A 14,775-nucleotide genomic window follows, 5' to 3' on the forward strand; every position below is an offset into this window, starting at 1 on the left:
CTGGCATTTCCTTTTTTGGAGAAAGGAAAAGAAGGATTTGGATCACCACAAATTTTGTAATGCTTATAGTATGTGGTCTAACACTTTCCATTTAACATGTAAGTTCAGTGTAGAGATTGAAAAAATAAAATTTCAATTAGGAGGAATGGAAGTTTTCAGATGAAAAAATAAGCACCTACAGCCTCCAGAACCTGGAACTGAATTGTTTGTAGTGGAACTCATTAAATATGAGTCAGCCTTCAGTAATATTTTCAAAATGCTGCAGAACTTTACAGAAATACGTAACTAATTGTTCCTGGAGATTTGTGCCAATATCATATTTTCTTTATTCACTATATATAGGCTAACAGGCTGTATATTCACTGTTTAGAGACATAGAAAACATCACGTAGAAACACTATGTTGCCTCTTTATAATTAAGTGTCTTGCTGCATGGTGTCCATTGAAGCCTTTGCCTTTGATGGAGGTTTCTTAACCCCTGCTGCAGGTAGCCAAATAAAATAAGCTAACCTTCATTTCATCTTGAGAGTAATATTTAGTTTAAATTCTGAGTGACCAGAGGAGGAACCTCATTGTTCACTTCATATGGCAGTGTGAAAAGTTCCATGATGAATTTTTCTGGAGCTATATATGTCCCCATGGCAAAACCACCCTACTCCTGATACTGGGCACACAATTCTCTTGGTTCTGTGCACCAGGTGTAGGCACAGGTTTGAGATGAAAACAAAGCAGCAGTTGGTTTAGATAGCAGCTACTAAGTTTCGGTCACCTGAGTTTTTTGGGGAAAAGGATATTAAATCCTAATAGATTGGGAGGCACTTCCATTTATGCAGAAGCTATAAAGAGGGCAGTTTTACAAGAGACTAAAAGCAGAGAGGATACCACTGATGAGTGTAGAAACAAAATGGTGACACTGTAACTCAACAATATTTGGTGGCTAGATCTCAGCCAGTGCAAATTGACTTGCAGTGAGCTCTGCTTTCAGATTCTTTCATCACAACCCATTAGACTTGGCCATTTCCAGCTATGAAAATATGAATTTTAAAAAACCTAAAAAGGAGCTTTGTATCACATTAAAAAATATTTCTATTCATATATCACAAGACAAAGAAAGTTAGATTATAATAGGTTTTGATCATATTTCCCATCAAAGAAAGATGAATAACTACAAAAGAAAATAAATTTTGAAGAAAAACTGGAGCACAGTAGTTGTAAAAATGAAATACTAATATGTCCTGACATCATCAATGTGAAGCATATTTATAACCACTTTACAACTTAGATGACATAGGTGAATTTACATATTACTTTGTGTATTCCTTAGAAATTAGGGAATTAAACGCTGTTTGATGACTTCTGAGACCTACTAAAATAACCCCTGCACAGAACACAAAATAGGACCGGAAACCAAGAAATCACCCAGCCACAATCCCACCCTCTGTTGCAGAAGAAGCCATACCTTCATCTGCTGGGTTGTAGCACCTACCTGCTCCCCCAAACAGGTTTATGAGGTGATAGCTTCATGAGTTACAACTGTAAGATAGGAAAAGCATCAAAATTATGCCAAAGGGCAGTATTAAATAACAGATTGGAGAGACAGTAAAAATCTTATTAAAAAGAGAGGAAAATCTATTGGTTTTTTATCTTAACCTCAGAAGGCATGTGATTCTTCATCTTGACTGTGCAATTTCCATAGCTAATTTAAAGCAGTCAGCAAGACAGGAACTATATGAATGAACTAGTCTCAGCTGAACTTTATTTACCCAAGCTTTTACCATATGTTAATTTCAAAATACCATCAGTTTGATCAATAATATTTGTAAGCTATAAAGATATGCATGTTTTGTATTTCTGTTATCATAATGAGAAAAAGGATGTATACTTGATGTATAGAAAAACTCGTTCATAAATACAACTGTGCCAAAAGCATATCAAGCCTGGATAATCCTGAACTTGCAGCCAATGTTTAATTCTATTTGTACTGCAAATGCAAAACTACACCTATTACTGAGGGTTCAAAATATACATTAATTTATCATAATATTTGGCTTGTCCACCAAAACAAATCTGTAGTCAGAGGAAGCCAAATTAATGCCTTTCCTGTGATTTTAAAAATTCTCTTTACAAATATTATGCTCCATTGCTCACCTTGTTATATATTCTTCCATAGGGCAAATCTCAATATTACATTAAATGTTATCTCTTTCTGCATGAATTTTTTTTTTTTCTATTCCAACTGCTGAGTGCTGCTTGTTGCTACATTTGCAGTCAAGTCACAGTTGAGGTTTCCTGGGTCAACTAAAGCTAATGAAGTAGTTTTCAGATAAATATCATTCTGTGCATGAGAAACTCCATCTGGTCTCCATTTGTCTACATGCATAACAACAGCAGCTTTGTCCACTTGTACGTTTCTAGTCCTGATACCATGCAGTTTTTCACTTAGATTAATTCACAATTGTGATCCCACTGCTGCACATTCACTTCTTGGCACCATGCAAGCAGTAATGCAGTCACAATCTGTCACCAACCTGTTTCCCGGAGTGCAAATGTTCTCCCACACCAGGGAGGCAGGCATGATGTCAGAACATCAAAAGCATAACATTCCCTCCCTGTGGGCTGCACTGGCACGTGGCACTCTGCGCGGAGCAAATTGTTTGCTGATTGGGGCATTGCAGAAGCACAAAGGTCTGGAAGTGTTGGTTGTCTTTCCTGCTCTTGGTGAAGGGCGCTGGCTTTTCCCTGCTCCCAGGAGCCTTCACTGCTGTGGAGACTGAGATGCATCAGCAGCAAATTTTGGGAGAAGCTCATATCCAGGCTTCTCTTCAGGAAACTGATAGGGTTCTCTAGCCCAGACACATTCTGTACTACAACTTTTCATAAAGATAATAAATTGAAAATGGACAAAATCTCTGAATTTCTACCCCAACAATTACAATGCAAATAAACACACAAGACACTTTAAAATGGCTTGTGTGTGCTTTCTATCAGCACATTTGACATTTTCCCCTACCCAAATCTATCAAAAAAATATGTTTCCCATAAAAAGGAAGACATTCTCCATTTAGAGATAAGGGAAAGTTCTTATGGGAGCATTAAGATCCACTTTAAACTGTTACTTTCTTAATGTAATTTTTTTCGACATTGCCTGGTGAAAGTAACATCTCATCCAAGCCTTAAGATACATTCTTGAACTACATCCATGGAATAAGAAACAGACAACATAAAGCTGAGTAGTTCCAGATTCTGAAAAGCAGGAGAAAACTGTAAGTGCAAAATGAACGAATGTATGGAGTGAGTTTACAGTAACTACTCAAAACCCATTCCTGGGATGTGTTTTTATTAAACAAACATACATTCGACCACCAAAGAAAATCTCCAGACCAAATCAATTCCAATGATTTGCAGAAGAGTCTTTGAACTCAAATATGTAATCTTTGAACTCAGTATGTAATGTGGAAAGGGATATGATTCAAAGATAATTTTGAATCTGATCCTCAGGCTAAAGTTTTCATTAAGGATATTTTACTGTGGTCATAAGACAGTTAAAGAAAAAGGCAGAAAAATGAATGAGTCACTTGGCTGAAGAAGAACAGCAGCATTGAGGTCTGAGTGCTGTGTGTTAGCTCATGTCTAGCAGTATAAAATAAGGTGGAAAACAAAAGCCTGTTTGCAATTTCTTTTACAATATAACATGTTTTCCCTCTGAAATACAAAAAAAAAAATATTCTTGTATAAACCTGTGGCTTTTTAACTTTCTCAGGTTTGTGAAATATCATTCTCTGATCCCACAGGAGGAACAGATGGGTTGTCCTTGTACAAAATATGGTATCCACCTGCACTTCATTAGAGAGCTGCATTTTTGTACATGCCACACCACAAGATCACCATGATGACATAGCAGCTTCAGAGAACAGCGTGACTAGGGCTTTTTTTTTTTTCCCTCTTGTAACACAGAGGATCTGGCAGACTTTTACCTCCTGACACTGTTTAGAGCATATATTGGTCGATACAGCCTCTTATTGCATCTGCTCTGGGAATTAAGGAAAGCAGCTTGAAGGCAGTAAGGTAAGTGCTGCTGCATGCTTTAACCGTAATGTTCAGCTGTTTAAATGTAGCTGCAATGGGAACATGAAAACATGACAGGATAAGTTTGCCAATTTGTAAATTGAGCACAAATCAACAGTTTCACTGTCGATTCACTTTCTCAGTTTCCTTAAAACAGCTTCACATATTTTGTACATCAGTGCTGCAATTTTTTACAGTCTGCTTTGTTCTACATCGGAATAAGATTTGACACACCATACAAAGAAGTGTGTAAGAGTACTCACTGTTTACTTTTTCATTCATAATATTAATGAGAGCTTTGTAAACCCCATTTGCTAAATCATTTACTCCATTCTACAAAAAGACAATATATCCTGATATTTAAATAATTAATCACATAAACAGTGAGAGGGAAACAGTAGATATTTTTAAATTTCTAATTAATTTTAAAGCACATTTTAAATATACTAGTGAAACTTAAAAAATATGGTCTTTTGCAAACTGGGTAAGAAGTTAAGCTACAGATATAAGGTTGATTGACTGTTAGTTTTATATGTATTTTGTTGCATAATAAATTAATGATTAAGGAAAATAGACACGGTTAAACATAATTTGAATAGTGTTTCTAAATTAATGTTGGAAGCGTTTTCCCAGAATTATGGATTTATCATTTAGTATGTTTTGGCAAATTGCCTGAACAACTTCACAGACATTTTCACAGGTATTTTGCAACACAACTACTTAGAACAGGCACAGGTAATTAATTAAAGCATGTTTATGTTGCAATATAAAAATGTAAGAATGTTTTCTGATTTTATATTTCGGATTCATGTAGTTCAGTGCAAGAAACAAGCATGATCTATTAACCTTTTACACTTCTGACAGTAAGACATTCAGACACCTGAATGAGAAATAAATTAATAAAACAAGTTAAATAAATTTCCTATTTACTTTGCAATTTTATGGTGCACGTAGGCTCATATGGCCCTGAACTATAGAATTGTCACATAAATTCTAAAACGTTTTGATAAATTAATTCAAAACACTTGCCATCTAACATTTTTAGTTACTTGAAGGGTCCTGCAGAGCAGCAAACTTTTTACTCTATTTAAAGGACTGTATGACTATGATATCAATACTGAAACTTAGCATTACAAATCTAATTTGAAACCAGAAAAAAAAAAGAGTTTGAATTTAAAATGTCTATGTTATTTTAAAACTATAAAATTAAGGAGGTGTGTAAAAAATGTCACCATAAGGCCAAAGAGTGTAGTCCAAGGAGTTCATTACACTCTTTTGATACTTTGAATACAGAAGTACTTGAATTCCTTTTTTTAATGTTTAGTACCTAAATAGAACTGGATTTTGAGATGCATTGTGTTACTGCAGTCTTTGCTTTCAGATGAACTGTACTTATTTATACCAGCAGGGGACTGAAGGTTGAGCTCATGTTCATGTTGCATGTTCTCATGAAGTAATGAAAGACAGGCAAAGAAAATTACACTGACAGCTACTATTTCAATGATTATCCTAGGGTTTTTAATTAGGTAAATGTGATGGGACCAACACCATGGAGATGATATATTATCAGATTTCCTTTTCTGGGGGACAGCAGTTTAATATCTAGCAGTGGGACTTTATGGGTTATTGAGTAGAGGTAACATAAGAACATTTTTAAGAAATTCTTTGTGCTGTACTGCATGAGATCAATAGGCCCTGCCTAGAGATGTTTTAAATGAGATTGTTATCTCACTAGAATACAATATGGCTTTTAAGAAGTCAATAGGAAGAAAGACATTTAGAATTAGGAAAAATTTTGTAGCTATGGCCCTGTACTTTAAGTCCTCTGTGTAACAATTCCAATAGCAAGACTAACTTACTCTGCTGGAAAATTGCCCAGATCTGAGATCAATGCCTTGTGGTCTGTTTACAGGCTTCACATACTTTCTGAAATTCCTTGAGAAAAAAAAAAGAAAGGTTTTAAGGATTTTCTTAATCCTCTCAGTCTCTGAACAGTAGTTGAGTACTTGGAGCCTTGTCATTTACTAGTGAATGTCAAAGCTCACTGACTTTATTGATACTTTTCCAGCAGAAGATCTATCTAGCCAGTTAGAGATATAAACAAGATACTAGTCTTCACAGATTAATTGACATCTTGTGGGGTACCTGATAAGAAAGCAATGGCCTAAAAGAGTTAAGTGACCCTATGTATACTGAATCACAAATACCTCCAAGGAAACCAAATGTCCTTTTGCTGTATGTGAACTGAAAAACTAACTATGTAAAGCCAGTGTTTTATTGTTCAATTAATTTAGAAGGGACATAAAATGTAACCAACACCTTTGTTGTATAGAGAATTTGCAAGGACATTTTCACTATCTGAAATTCAATCACTTCAGGTCCACTCTCAGATTCAGTCATTTCAGATCCACTGCACACATATGCAATACTGGTTGTTTGGCATGTTAAAGATAATATGCTTTATATTCCTATTAGTTTGTTCTTTAGGTGACTATGAAATTTAGTGGACCATGCTTCAAAGAATATAATCCATGAGAAAAAGAGATTTCAAGCCACACACATCTTAACAACCCACTATGCATGAGAACATTACCCTCAGTTATAATTTCCCTGTCTCTTTCAAACTTAAGTCAACTAGCAACATGTTTAGAAATGAGACAATTCAGCACATTAGGAATGCTTGGTAGAATTTAAATGGTGGAACTGTCTCTGAATGTGGCCTTCAGCAAAACTGAAAACTTCTGTGTCAAGTTTAAAAACCTTGTACTTCATCATCTTTCTTGTGCCTTAATCAATGAATGCAGAAAGATATAAAAAAAGTTTTACTAACAACAGCAAAATGGCCAGAAATTTTGCATTGCAAAGAAAGATTATGCAAGACAGGGGCAGTGAGATAGTATTAACAATGAAATACTAACAACCCAATATATTTTTCTATTAATTAAAAACTTTAAATAGGAACCATAATTAGTTTTTAAATATAATCTTTATGTGGTAAAATTTCAAATACTGCTGAGAGAGATGAAAAACTAAAGTTATATCCTTTCATCATACAGGAACAGGACACATTAGAAAGATGACTCTAAACTCCCTAGCTGTCTTTCTGCTGTTGATTAGTGGCATTTTTTGCCAGTATGACTACGGTCCTGGAGATGATTATGGCTATGATCCTTTCGGGCCATCCGCAGCAGTCTGTGCCCCAGAATGTAATTGTCCTTTAAGCTACCCTACTGCCATGTATTGTGACAATCTTAAGCTGAAAACCATTCCAATTGTACCAAGTGGAATTAAATATCTTTATCTCCGAAACAATATGATTGAGGGAATTGAAGAGAACACGTTTGACAATGTAACAGACCTACAGTGGCTGATCCTGGATCACAACCATTTGGAAAATTCAAAAATTAAGGGAAGAGTCTTCTCTAAACTAAAGAACCTGAAGAAACTTCACATTAACTACAACAATTTGACTGAAGCTGTCGGACCACTTCCCAAAACTCTAGATGACCTGCAATTAAGTCACAACAAGATCACAAAAGTCAATCCTGGTGCATTTGAGGGGCTGATGAACCTGACTGTCATTCACCTCCAGAACAACCAGCTGAAAGCAGATTCTATTTCTGGGGCTTTTAAAGGCCTGAATTCACTTTTGTATCTTGACTTAAGCTTCAATCAACTTACAAAGCTACCAACAGGACTGCCTCACTCCCTGCTCATGCTGTATTTTGATAATAACCAGATTTCCAATGTTCCTGATGAGTACTTCCAAGGTTTTAAAGCCCTACAGTATTTACGCTTATCCCACAATAAATTAACAGATTCTGGAATACCAGGTAATGTCTTCAACATCACATCCCTAGTTGAGTTGGATCTCTCCTTCAATCAGCTGAAGAGCATTCCAATTGTCAGTGAGAACCTGGAAAACTTCTACCTCCAAGTCAACAAAATTAACAGTAAGTTAAATTTGCATATATTCATTAATGTTTACCACAGTCTAGATACTGATGGCCAATGCAAGTATCTGAAAGAACACATGAACCAGTCTGAAAAAATATTACTGTTTAGACTGTTAGCACACTGACATTTACCTAACAGTTGTCCACATTCATGTTAAAAGACAGATATTTACTGGACAGCCACTCAATATATCCTTAAAATGAGAAATTTATGCTTTCATGCTAAAGTGGATTTTTTCCTCAAACTTTCATCTTTTGTAAGTTGGAGTAGGTACATAGAAGCCAAGGAAGCTGTCTTGTACAATTCAGGGGAAAAAAATGAAAAGTTTGATCAGTACAAAAAGATGTTCAGAATTCTTAAGTTAACAAAAAAGAGAGTAGTCAGGTGAGGATATGACTATGGTAACCTTTCAGGAGCTGGTAATCAAAATACTGGAGGGGGGAGAAAGAGAGAAAAAACAAATTCATAAGGTAGCAGGCACAAGATGTAGGGAAAAGGATACATCAAAGTAACTGCATTTGTTTCTTTCCTCCCTTGCCTCATGCGGCATCCCTCCAAACCTCTCTTGAAATCCAAAGAGCTGCCCTTGTTCTTTCTTTTCATTCCCATTCTGCACATCACATAATCAGGTGGCAAGTTTTCTCCATTCACTTATAATCTGAAAAATGTTCCTCGTGAAGCCAAGAAATGCCACACCTTGCACGAGGCCACGAAGGTTTCTGCAGAGACAGGGCTTTCACAAGGCTGTCCCCTTCCTGGGCTGACAAGGAGGGGTTGCAGAGCTGCAGAGGCCTCACCACCACCATGCCAGAAGTTCCCCAGCTGCACCTTCATCAGTGGCAGTCCCTGATGGAGAGGGAGATATTCCAAGTATGACTGTGGTTCTTCAGGAGAATTTACATCATCTTGCTTGTTTATACAGAGTAAACCGCAAAATCCTCCCCTCTGTTTGCCTGCTTGTATCCATCACGGATTAACAGTATTAATGTTAGCTACTCCATACATACCTAACTCCATGGAGACGTAGCCTTGAAAACCAAACATTTTTAGTACAGATCTTACTAGATTTAGGGCAAGATATTTTGAAATGTTTTGTATTTACTTTTCATTTTTCTCAGTGGCTTTTTTTTTTCCTAGAGCATCTCAGTTTCTTGTTTTGATGAGGGAAAACAATGAGTTAGTACTTCCCACCCAAGGCACCACATACAGAAACCTCTGGAACTCCACCAGATACTCTGCCACTCCTAAAATAGCTAAAAATTATGATTTTTAACTTTTCATGAGATATAAGCACTTTCCCCTACTTAGGATGATCTGAGCCTTCTGCAAGATAACCAGGTACCAAGCTTGGCTGCTATTCACTTTTCCAGGGACATCAGAGTCAGGGACTATGACAACAATTTTAGCTTTTCAGGGCAAGCTGCATTTTCAAGGGGTTAGTGTGGGGAGTGGATGTTCACCAGCTACTGCTACACTATCATCACTACCCTATGGACTGATGCAACAGAATTATAATTTACTGATTTTTTTTCTTTATCATAAAATCTAGCAGACTTCAACAATCAATTTTCTCAGCTATCTAACTTTACAGGCATAATATATAGTTCCCTAAGATGCTGATTGACAATGTGGTATAAAAATTAATTAAAAATAATCATCAATATAGGTCAAACAAAGCCCTTGGATTTCACCATTCATGACATCTGACCTACAGCTGTGAGTGCTTAGTCTTTTGGGAAATTGAGTTGATTGGTCTGTGATTATTTAAGCCTCAAATCAATGACCAGTTCCTTTGTTTAATAAATTGTCATGATTTACCAGGGATTTATGAAAGTAAATCAGGCCAGCTTCCATTCCATGTGATGGCCTATGATACCCCTATGCTGTGAGAGACTTCTGTCTAAGGAGTAATGATAATTTGTCCTCAAATACACAAAAGGATAATCTTTCAGTTTGTGCTTGCTTAGATTGAAGTTTTCATTATACTGAGCACTAACATAAAGATATTTCTCCAGAGTTCTTAACTTGCTGTGTCTCCCTTTTTCTTAGGTACCTTAAAGCTTGTAGTTATTTATATTTGTCTAAGAAAGAATAATCTGGTTCCAGTGTTGTTGATATTACTGGAAAGAATATTTCTCTAAATTACTGTCTGTGAATTTCACCATGGACTTGCTACAATCATTGTGCATTGTCATTCATGAAAAATAATCTGTTTGAGAAATGCCTCTATTTGAGTGACTCTGAGTTTTTTGATGAATAAACACCTCTAAATATATAGCAGAATTGGCTTTGCCTTAGTATGTGCTGTTTCCCCGTGTTGCAAGAAGCAGTGGGTGAAGCAGATAGCAAATTGTTGAGAAATCAAATTCAGAGTAGCTCCTCTGATTTCTAACTAATAAATTGAAGCACATCCATTATATTGATTGTAGGTGTCAAATCTACACTTTTATCTACTGTACTTGGTGCTCATTGCATCTCCAAGCTGGAAAAGGACAATGGAAGATTTAGAAAAGCTTTCACTTTCTCCACAGCTCAAACATAAACTGTAGTTTCTAAATTGAAATGCCTTTAAGATGCCATTATTATTATATGCACACACACAAGAATGGACACAAACACACACACACAGACACAGAGACTTGTGTTACAGACTCCTCAAGGCAAAAAGAAACTCTGCAGGATGGAAAAAGCCCCAAGAACCAAAGACCTTCAGTGAAACAAGAAGAGGGTCCAAAGATGGCCTTCTCCGTATTTCATCGGTACTTGTAAGGGATTAAGGGGGAAATTATTGTTTCCACATGAAACCCCAGGAAGTACTGGGGTTACTCCACATAAATGGAGCATGAAAGGGGAAATATGTAAATGCAATAGAGGACAGTTAAGAGTCTATGTATCAAATTCTGGAGATGCTTTATGGTCTTTCATCTCGTTCACTCCAACAATTCCCAAAGGAGTTTTATAACATGGCCTATCTAAAAATGTTTCACATGTGATTAGTGGAGAACAGACCAACAATAGGGACTATGGAACTTCAGATCCTGTTAGGATTGCCCACTGTACTCTTAGATGAAAATCCAATTTTCATCCAATACTTCTTATTCTCTCAGTGTCTGGCTTATGCAAGAATTCTGTGTTAGGAAAATATGTGGGAAAAAATTCCATCTACACTAGCTCTGAACCTGAATTTTATAAATTCAGGAAGACATTTTTTCACCTGCAACATTAATAAGTGTAACAAAAGAGGAAGTAAACTACAGAGATATTCGATGCCACAGTACTCCAGTCTAAAGGATTGCAATTCCCCATAGAGATCACACAGGCAACAGCTCATCAAGTGCACTCACAAGAACCACTGGTCTTATTTTCTGCTAGTTGAGACTGCAATTAAAATGAAACATTTTTTAATATGTTTCTAACAACTGAAAATTATATGAAGAATATAAAATAAACTTGAGTCTTGATACCCACATTTAAAAGGTGTGGACCAAATAATGGACCAAAATCCCACTGAGGTCCAGGACTGAGTTAATTTGACTTCTGTGAGGCCAAGATCTTCATCCACTTCCCAAGTGGTTTAAGTCTCATAAACAGTCAGCACAGATCAGAGTTTTGTTATCACACTTAAGTTTTGTGGTTTACATGTATGAAGTTTCTGTCCTTTGAGTAGTTAACCATCTATCCAGCCTGTATAAGCATATCTTTTGCAACCAAATGTTAGTATTTGTGCTAAAAAGTAATGATATGAAAAAACCCCAACAATTTAAATTTATAAAGTTTTTAAATGTTTGTCATCAGCAAAGATATACTTACTATGTCACTCCTGAATGACAAGAAGATGGAAAAAATTATATTAGAATTCATGTTTATTTTAAACTTTACAAATTAAATCCAAGTTATCTGAAGAAAACTGGAAATAAATAGTCAATGACATAGCCTATAGCCCAAGACAATGAATTAAAATTTCAAGAATTTCTGTTTTCTTTCAGCAAAATTCCACACAGACATAATCTTATAAAAATCTCTCTGATCATATGATCTTAATGAACAAGAATTATTAGTTTACTTCTGCTGGTACATTCTGAACCATAGTGTCAGAATTGGTCTGAAGTCTTAAAATTTTACTGTATGACAACATGGACTGCCTAAAGGATGCCATTCACCTCTCACCCTTTCAAAAGAAGGCTGCACTCTATACAAAATCTAGGAAATTGCTTTGATTTGCTTTAATCAAATCTTGGTGATCAAGATCTGACTATTAAATTATGTTTCCTTACCTCCTACTTGAAACAACTTATTTTGTGGATGGTACTTGAGTCTTTACCCACTTAACATCAAATCTCTGTCCAAAATATTGCCTAAGCTCTTATGCTCTAAAGAGCTGCCTGTACATTTATACTTAGTTTCCTAAAGCCATGCTCCATTAGTGATAGAAAATTATTGTATGACACCCACTGGACTGCCTGTTCTCTAGGGTAAAGCTGTATCATGGTTTCAATTTCTCCAGAAGCTTTTTGCTTCCTTCAATATCTTATAAAATCCATTGTAATGTACACAAACTGACTGATTCCTCTCTTTGCATGTCTAGATTTTTTTTAAGAGTTGTTTTTCCTTTTATCTAAATGCCAGATTAGACCTCTATATAAAATTTGAAGTCTAAAAGTCAAACTTGTACTGGAAGAAAATGGCATTTGAAATGAGCTTTCTTCAAATTCTGAACCTCTCAAAACTAACAGAAAGAAAATCTCCCAACACAAGTCCCTCAGGTTCCAATGAATTTACAGGGTCAGTGTAAATGAAAAACATTGATAAAAGTATAATGAATTAAGGTCACAATTTTCAACTGAAATCCAAAAAACAAAAAGTAGAAATATAAAGTTTTTGTCCTATTTGTGCTAATTATCAATGTTTTCCTCCTATTTCTGTTCCCTTTGCTTCAGAGTTCCCACTGAGCAGCTTCTGTAAGGTGGTTGGGCCGACGACCTACTCCAAGATCACGCACCTGCGCCTGGATGGAAACAACCTGACGCGGGCCGACCTGCCGCAGGAGATGTACAACTGCCTGCGGGTGGCCGCCGAGATCTCGCTGGAGTGACAACCTGCCAGTGCCCAGCTCCCTCCCAGGGGCGCTCACTGCAGAGTAACACACCATGGTAGTGCTTTAACGTTAGGGCATGCCTAAAAGCAAGTGTCAGTCTGCATATTATCCATTCTGTTTGGGAATACCTAAGTAAGGACTTGGCAAATTTAAGGGAACGTGTGCATATTTTTACGAATGGTTCTATTTAGAAAGCACAAGAATTACTAAATATGATGCAAAATATGTCTTTATCTGGCTAAATGAGTTGATTTAAAAGATTCAACTTCATAAAAATCTATATTCATGCATGCAGTACATGCCAGCAGGTTCCAGACTCACAGGGAAGTTAGTTGGGATTTGATGTGAGTTATAGTGATCAGTATGGGCTGGCCTGTGTCCAGACAAGATTCCTGTCCAACTTTCCTAATCATCATGCCTTTTATATATTGTTACCCATGGCAAAGGAAAAAATGATTTAACAACATACAAACAATTTAAAATTTGTGAAAATATGTGTTCAGAACCTATGACACTGTTATATTAATGGAATACATGAAAGATAACAAGGAAAAAGTATTCAGGTTAAATAATTGTTTACTCTTCTTTTTGTCATACTTTCATTTAACTGTCATAGTAAGATTTTTATTAATTGCTGGTATAATTGTTATTTCAAAATAAATCCTATATAGAAATATTTTTATTCAATTACTTGCATGCTATTTTTAACCAGAGTGTAGAAAATAAAACATATCAAATAGTGTCCTTTTGTCCATGTCATTGACAACTATGTTACTTTCTTTTATAAAATGAAAAAAAACAGGTTAGGACAAGACAATCTAAGCTATTCTATCATTATAAAAATTATTGTGACGTTAAATAAACTGTTTTCTCTACTTTGACATTTCAATATTTTGTACACATAATTTAACATGTGCCACTACACTTGTGTTGCCTTATGAAGTTTGCAGTATGGGAATCATGGCACTATGAAAATGTGCAAACTAATGTTTTAGTATTGTCAAAAGAACAGTGAAATCTCTCAGAAACCACAGGTGGTGAGTAAAATGCAGCTACACATGGTAAAGACATGGTAGTATGTTCCACCCAGGACTAAATAGTCCAAATATTGTCAGCATCTTGGAACACACTAAAATAAATGTGTTAGTAACTGAGAGCTGTAAGTGGCTTGCTTGCAAGTACAGATCATCCCATGGGTACTGTTTTATTTTCAACTACTGGACTATTAAACACTCAAACAGAAACTTTGTTAGTTTCTATAGCAAAAGCAGAAACTAGCACCTCTGAAAAAAACCCCATAGCAATTCATACCAAACCATTTTGTCAGCACGTTGCCAGTTCCAGATGTTCAAAATCAAAACACAATTCACAAAGAAACCTGGGACTAAAACAAAAAGAGATTCAGAAAACAATAGAAATATTTCCCTCCTTTTTTTTTTTTTCATTTTGGAATTCATAAATGTTGCTGTTTTTTTACCCGTGTACAGGAAGGATTGACAGTAAAATTTGTTACAAGTTGGCTAGAATTTTCAATGAAGAAATGAAACTGCAGAATGAAGTGTAAATCTGGGGCCTTCTGAACACATCAGGGTGGGAATCACTGTGGAATAGCCCCTAGGCATGGTTACATAGAAAAAGAAGAAGGAAGTGCATGCAAA

At 35.9% G+C, this 14,775-nt stretch overlaps 1 protein-coding gene across 1 annotated transcript; it reads left to right on the forward strand.

Annotated features, from left to right (window-relative positions):
• Positions 1-3,733: 3,733 nt before the first annotated feature.
• On the forward strand, positions 3,734-13,992 carry LUM (lumican). The gene is made up of 3 exons (XM_058805045.1): positions 3,734-4,065; positions 7,122-8,018; positions 12,960-13,992. Exons 2-3 carry the CDS (start codon positions 7,142-7,144, stop codon positions 13,112-13,114), a joined length of 1,032 nt encoding a protein of 343 aa, XP_058661028.1. The 5' UTR covers positions 3,734-4,065; positions 7,122-7,141; the 3' UTR covers positions 13,115-13,992.
• Positions 13,993-14,775: the final 783 nt, after the last annotated feature.

The sequence above is a fragment of the Ammospiza caudacuta genome, chromosome 5, assembly GCF_027887145.1.
Source record: "Ammospiza caudacuta isolate bAmmCau1 chromosome 5, bAmmCau1.pri, whole genome shotgun sequence".
Lineage (NCBI taxonomy): Eukaryota > Metazoa > Chordata > Aves > Passeriformes > Passerellidae > Ammospiza > Ammospiza caudacuta.

What these genes read in the sequence shown, in the direction of transcription:
- LUM (XM_058805045.1), top strand. Translation starts at nt 7,142, where the DNA reads ATGACTCTAAACTCCCTAGCTGTCTTTCTGCTGTTGATTAGTGGCATT. An exon ending in CCAAGTCAACAAAATTAACA is followed by an intron (nt 8,019 to 12,959) that starts GTAAGTTAAATT and finishes CCTTTGCTTCAG; the next exon opens with AGTTCCCACTGAGCAGCTTC.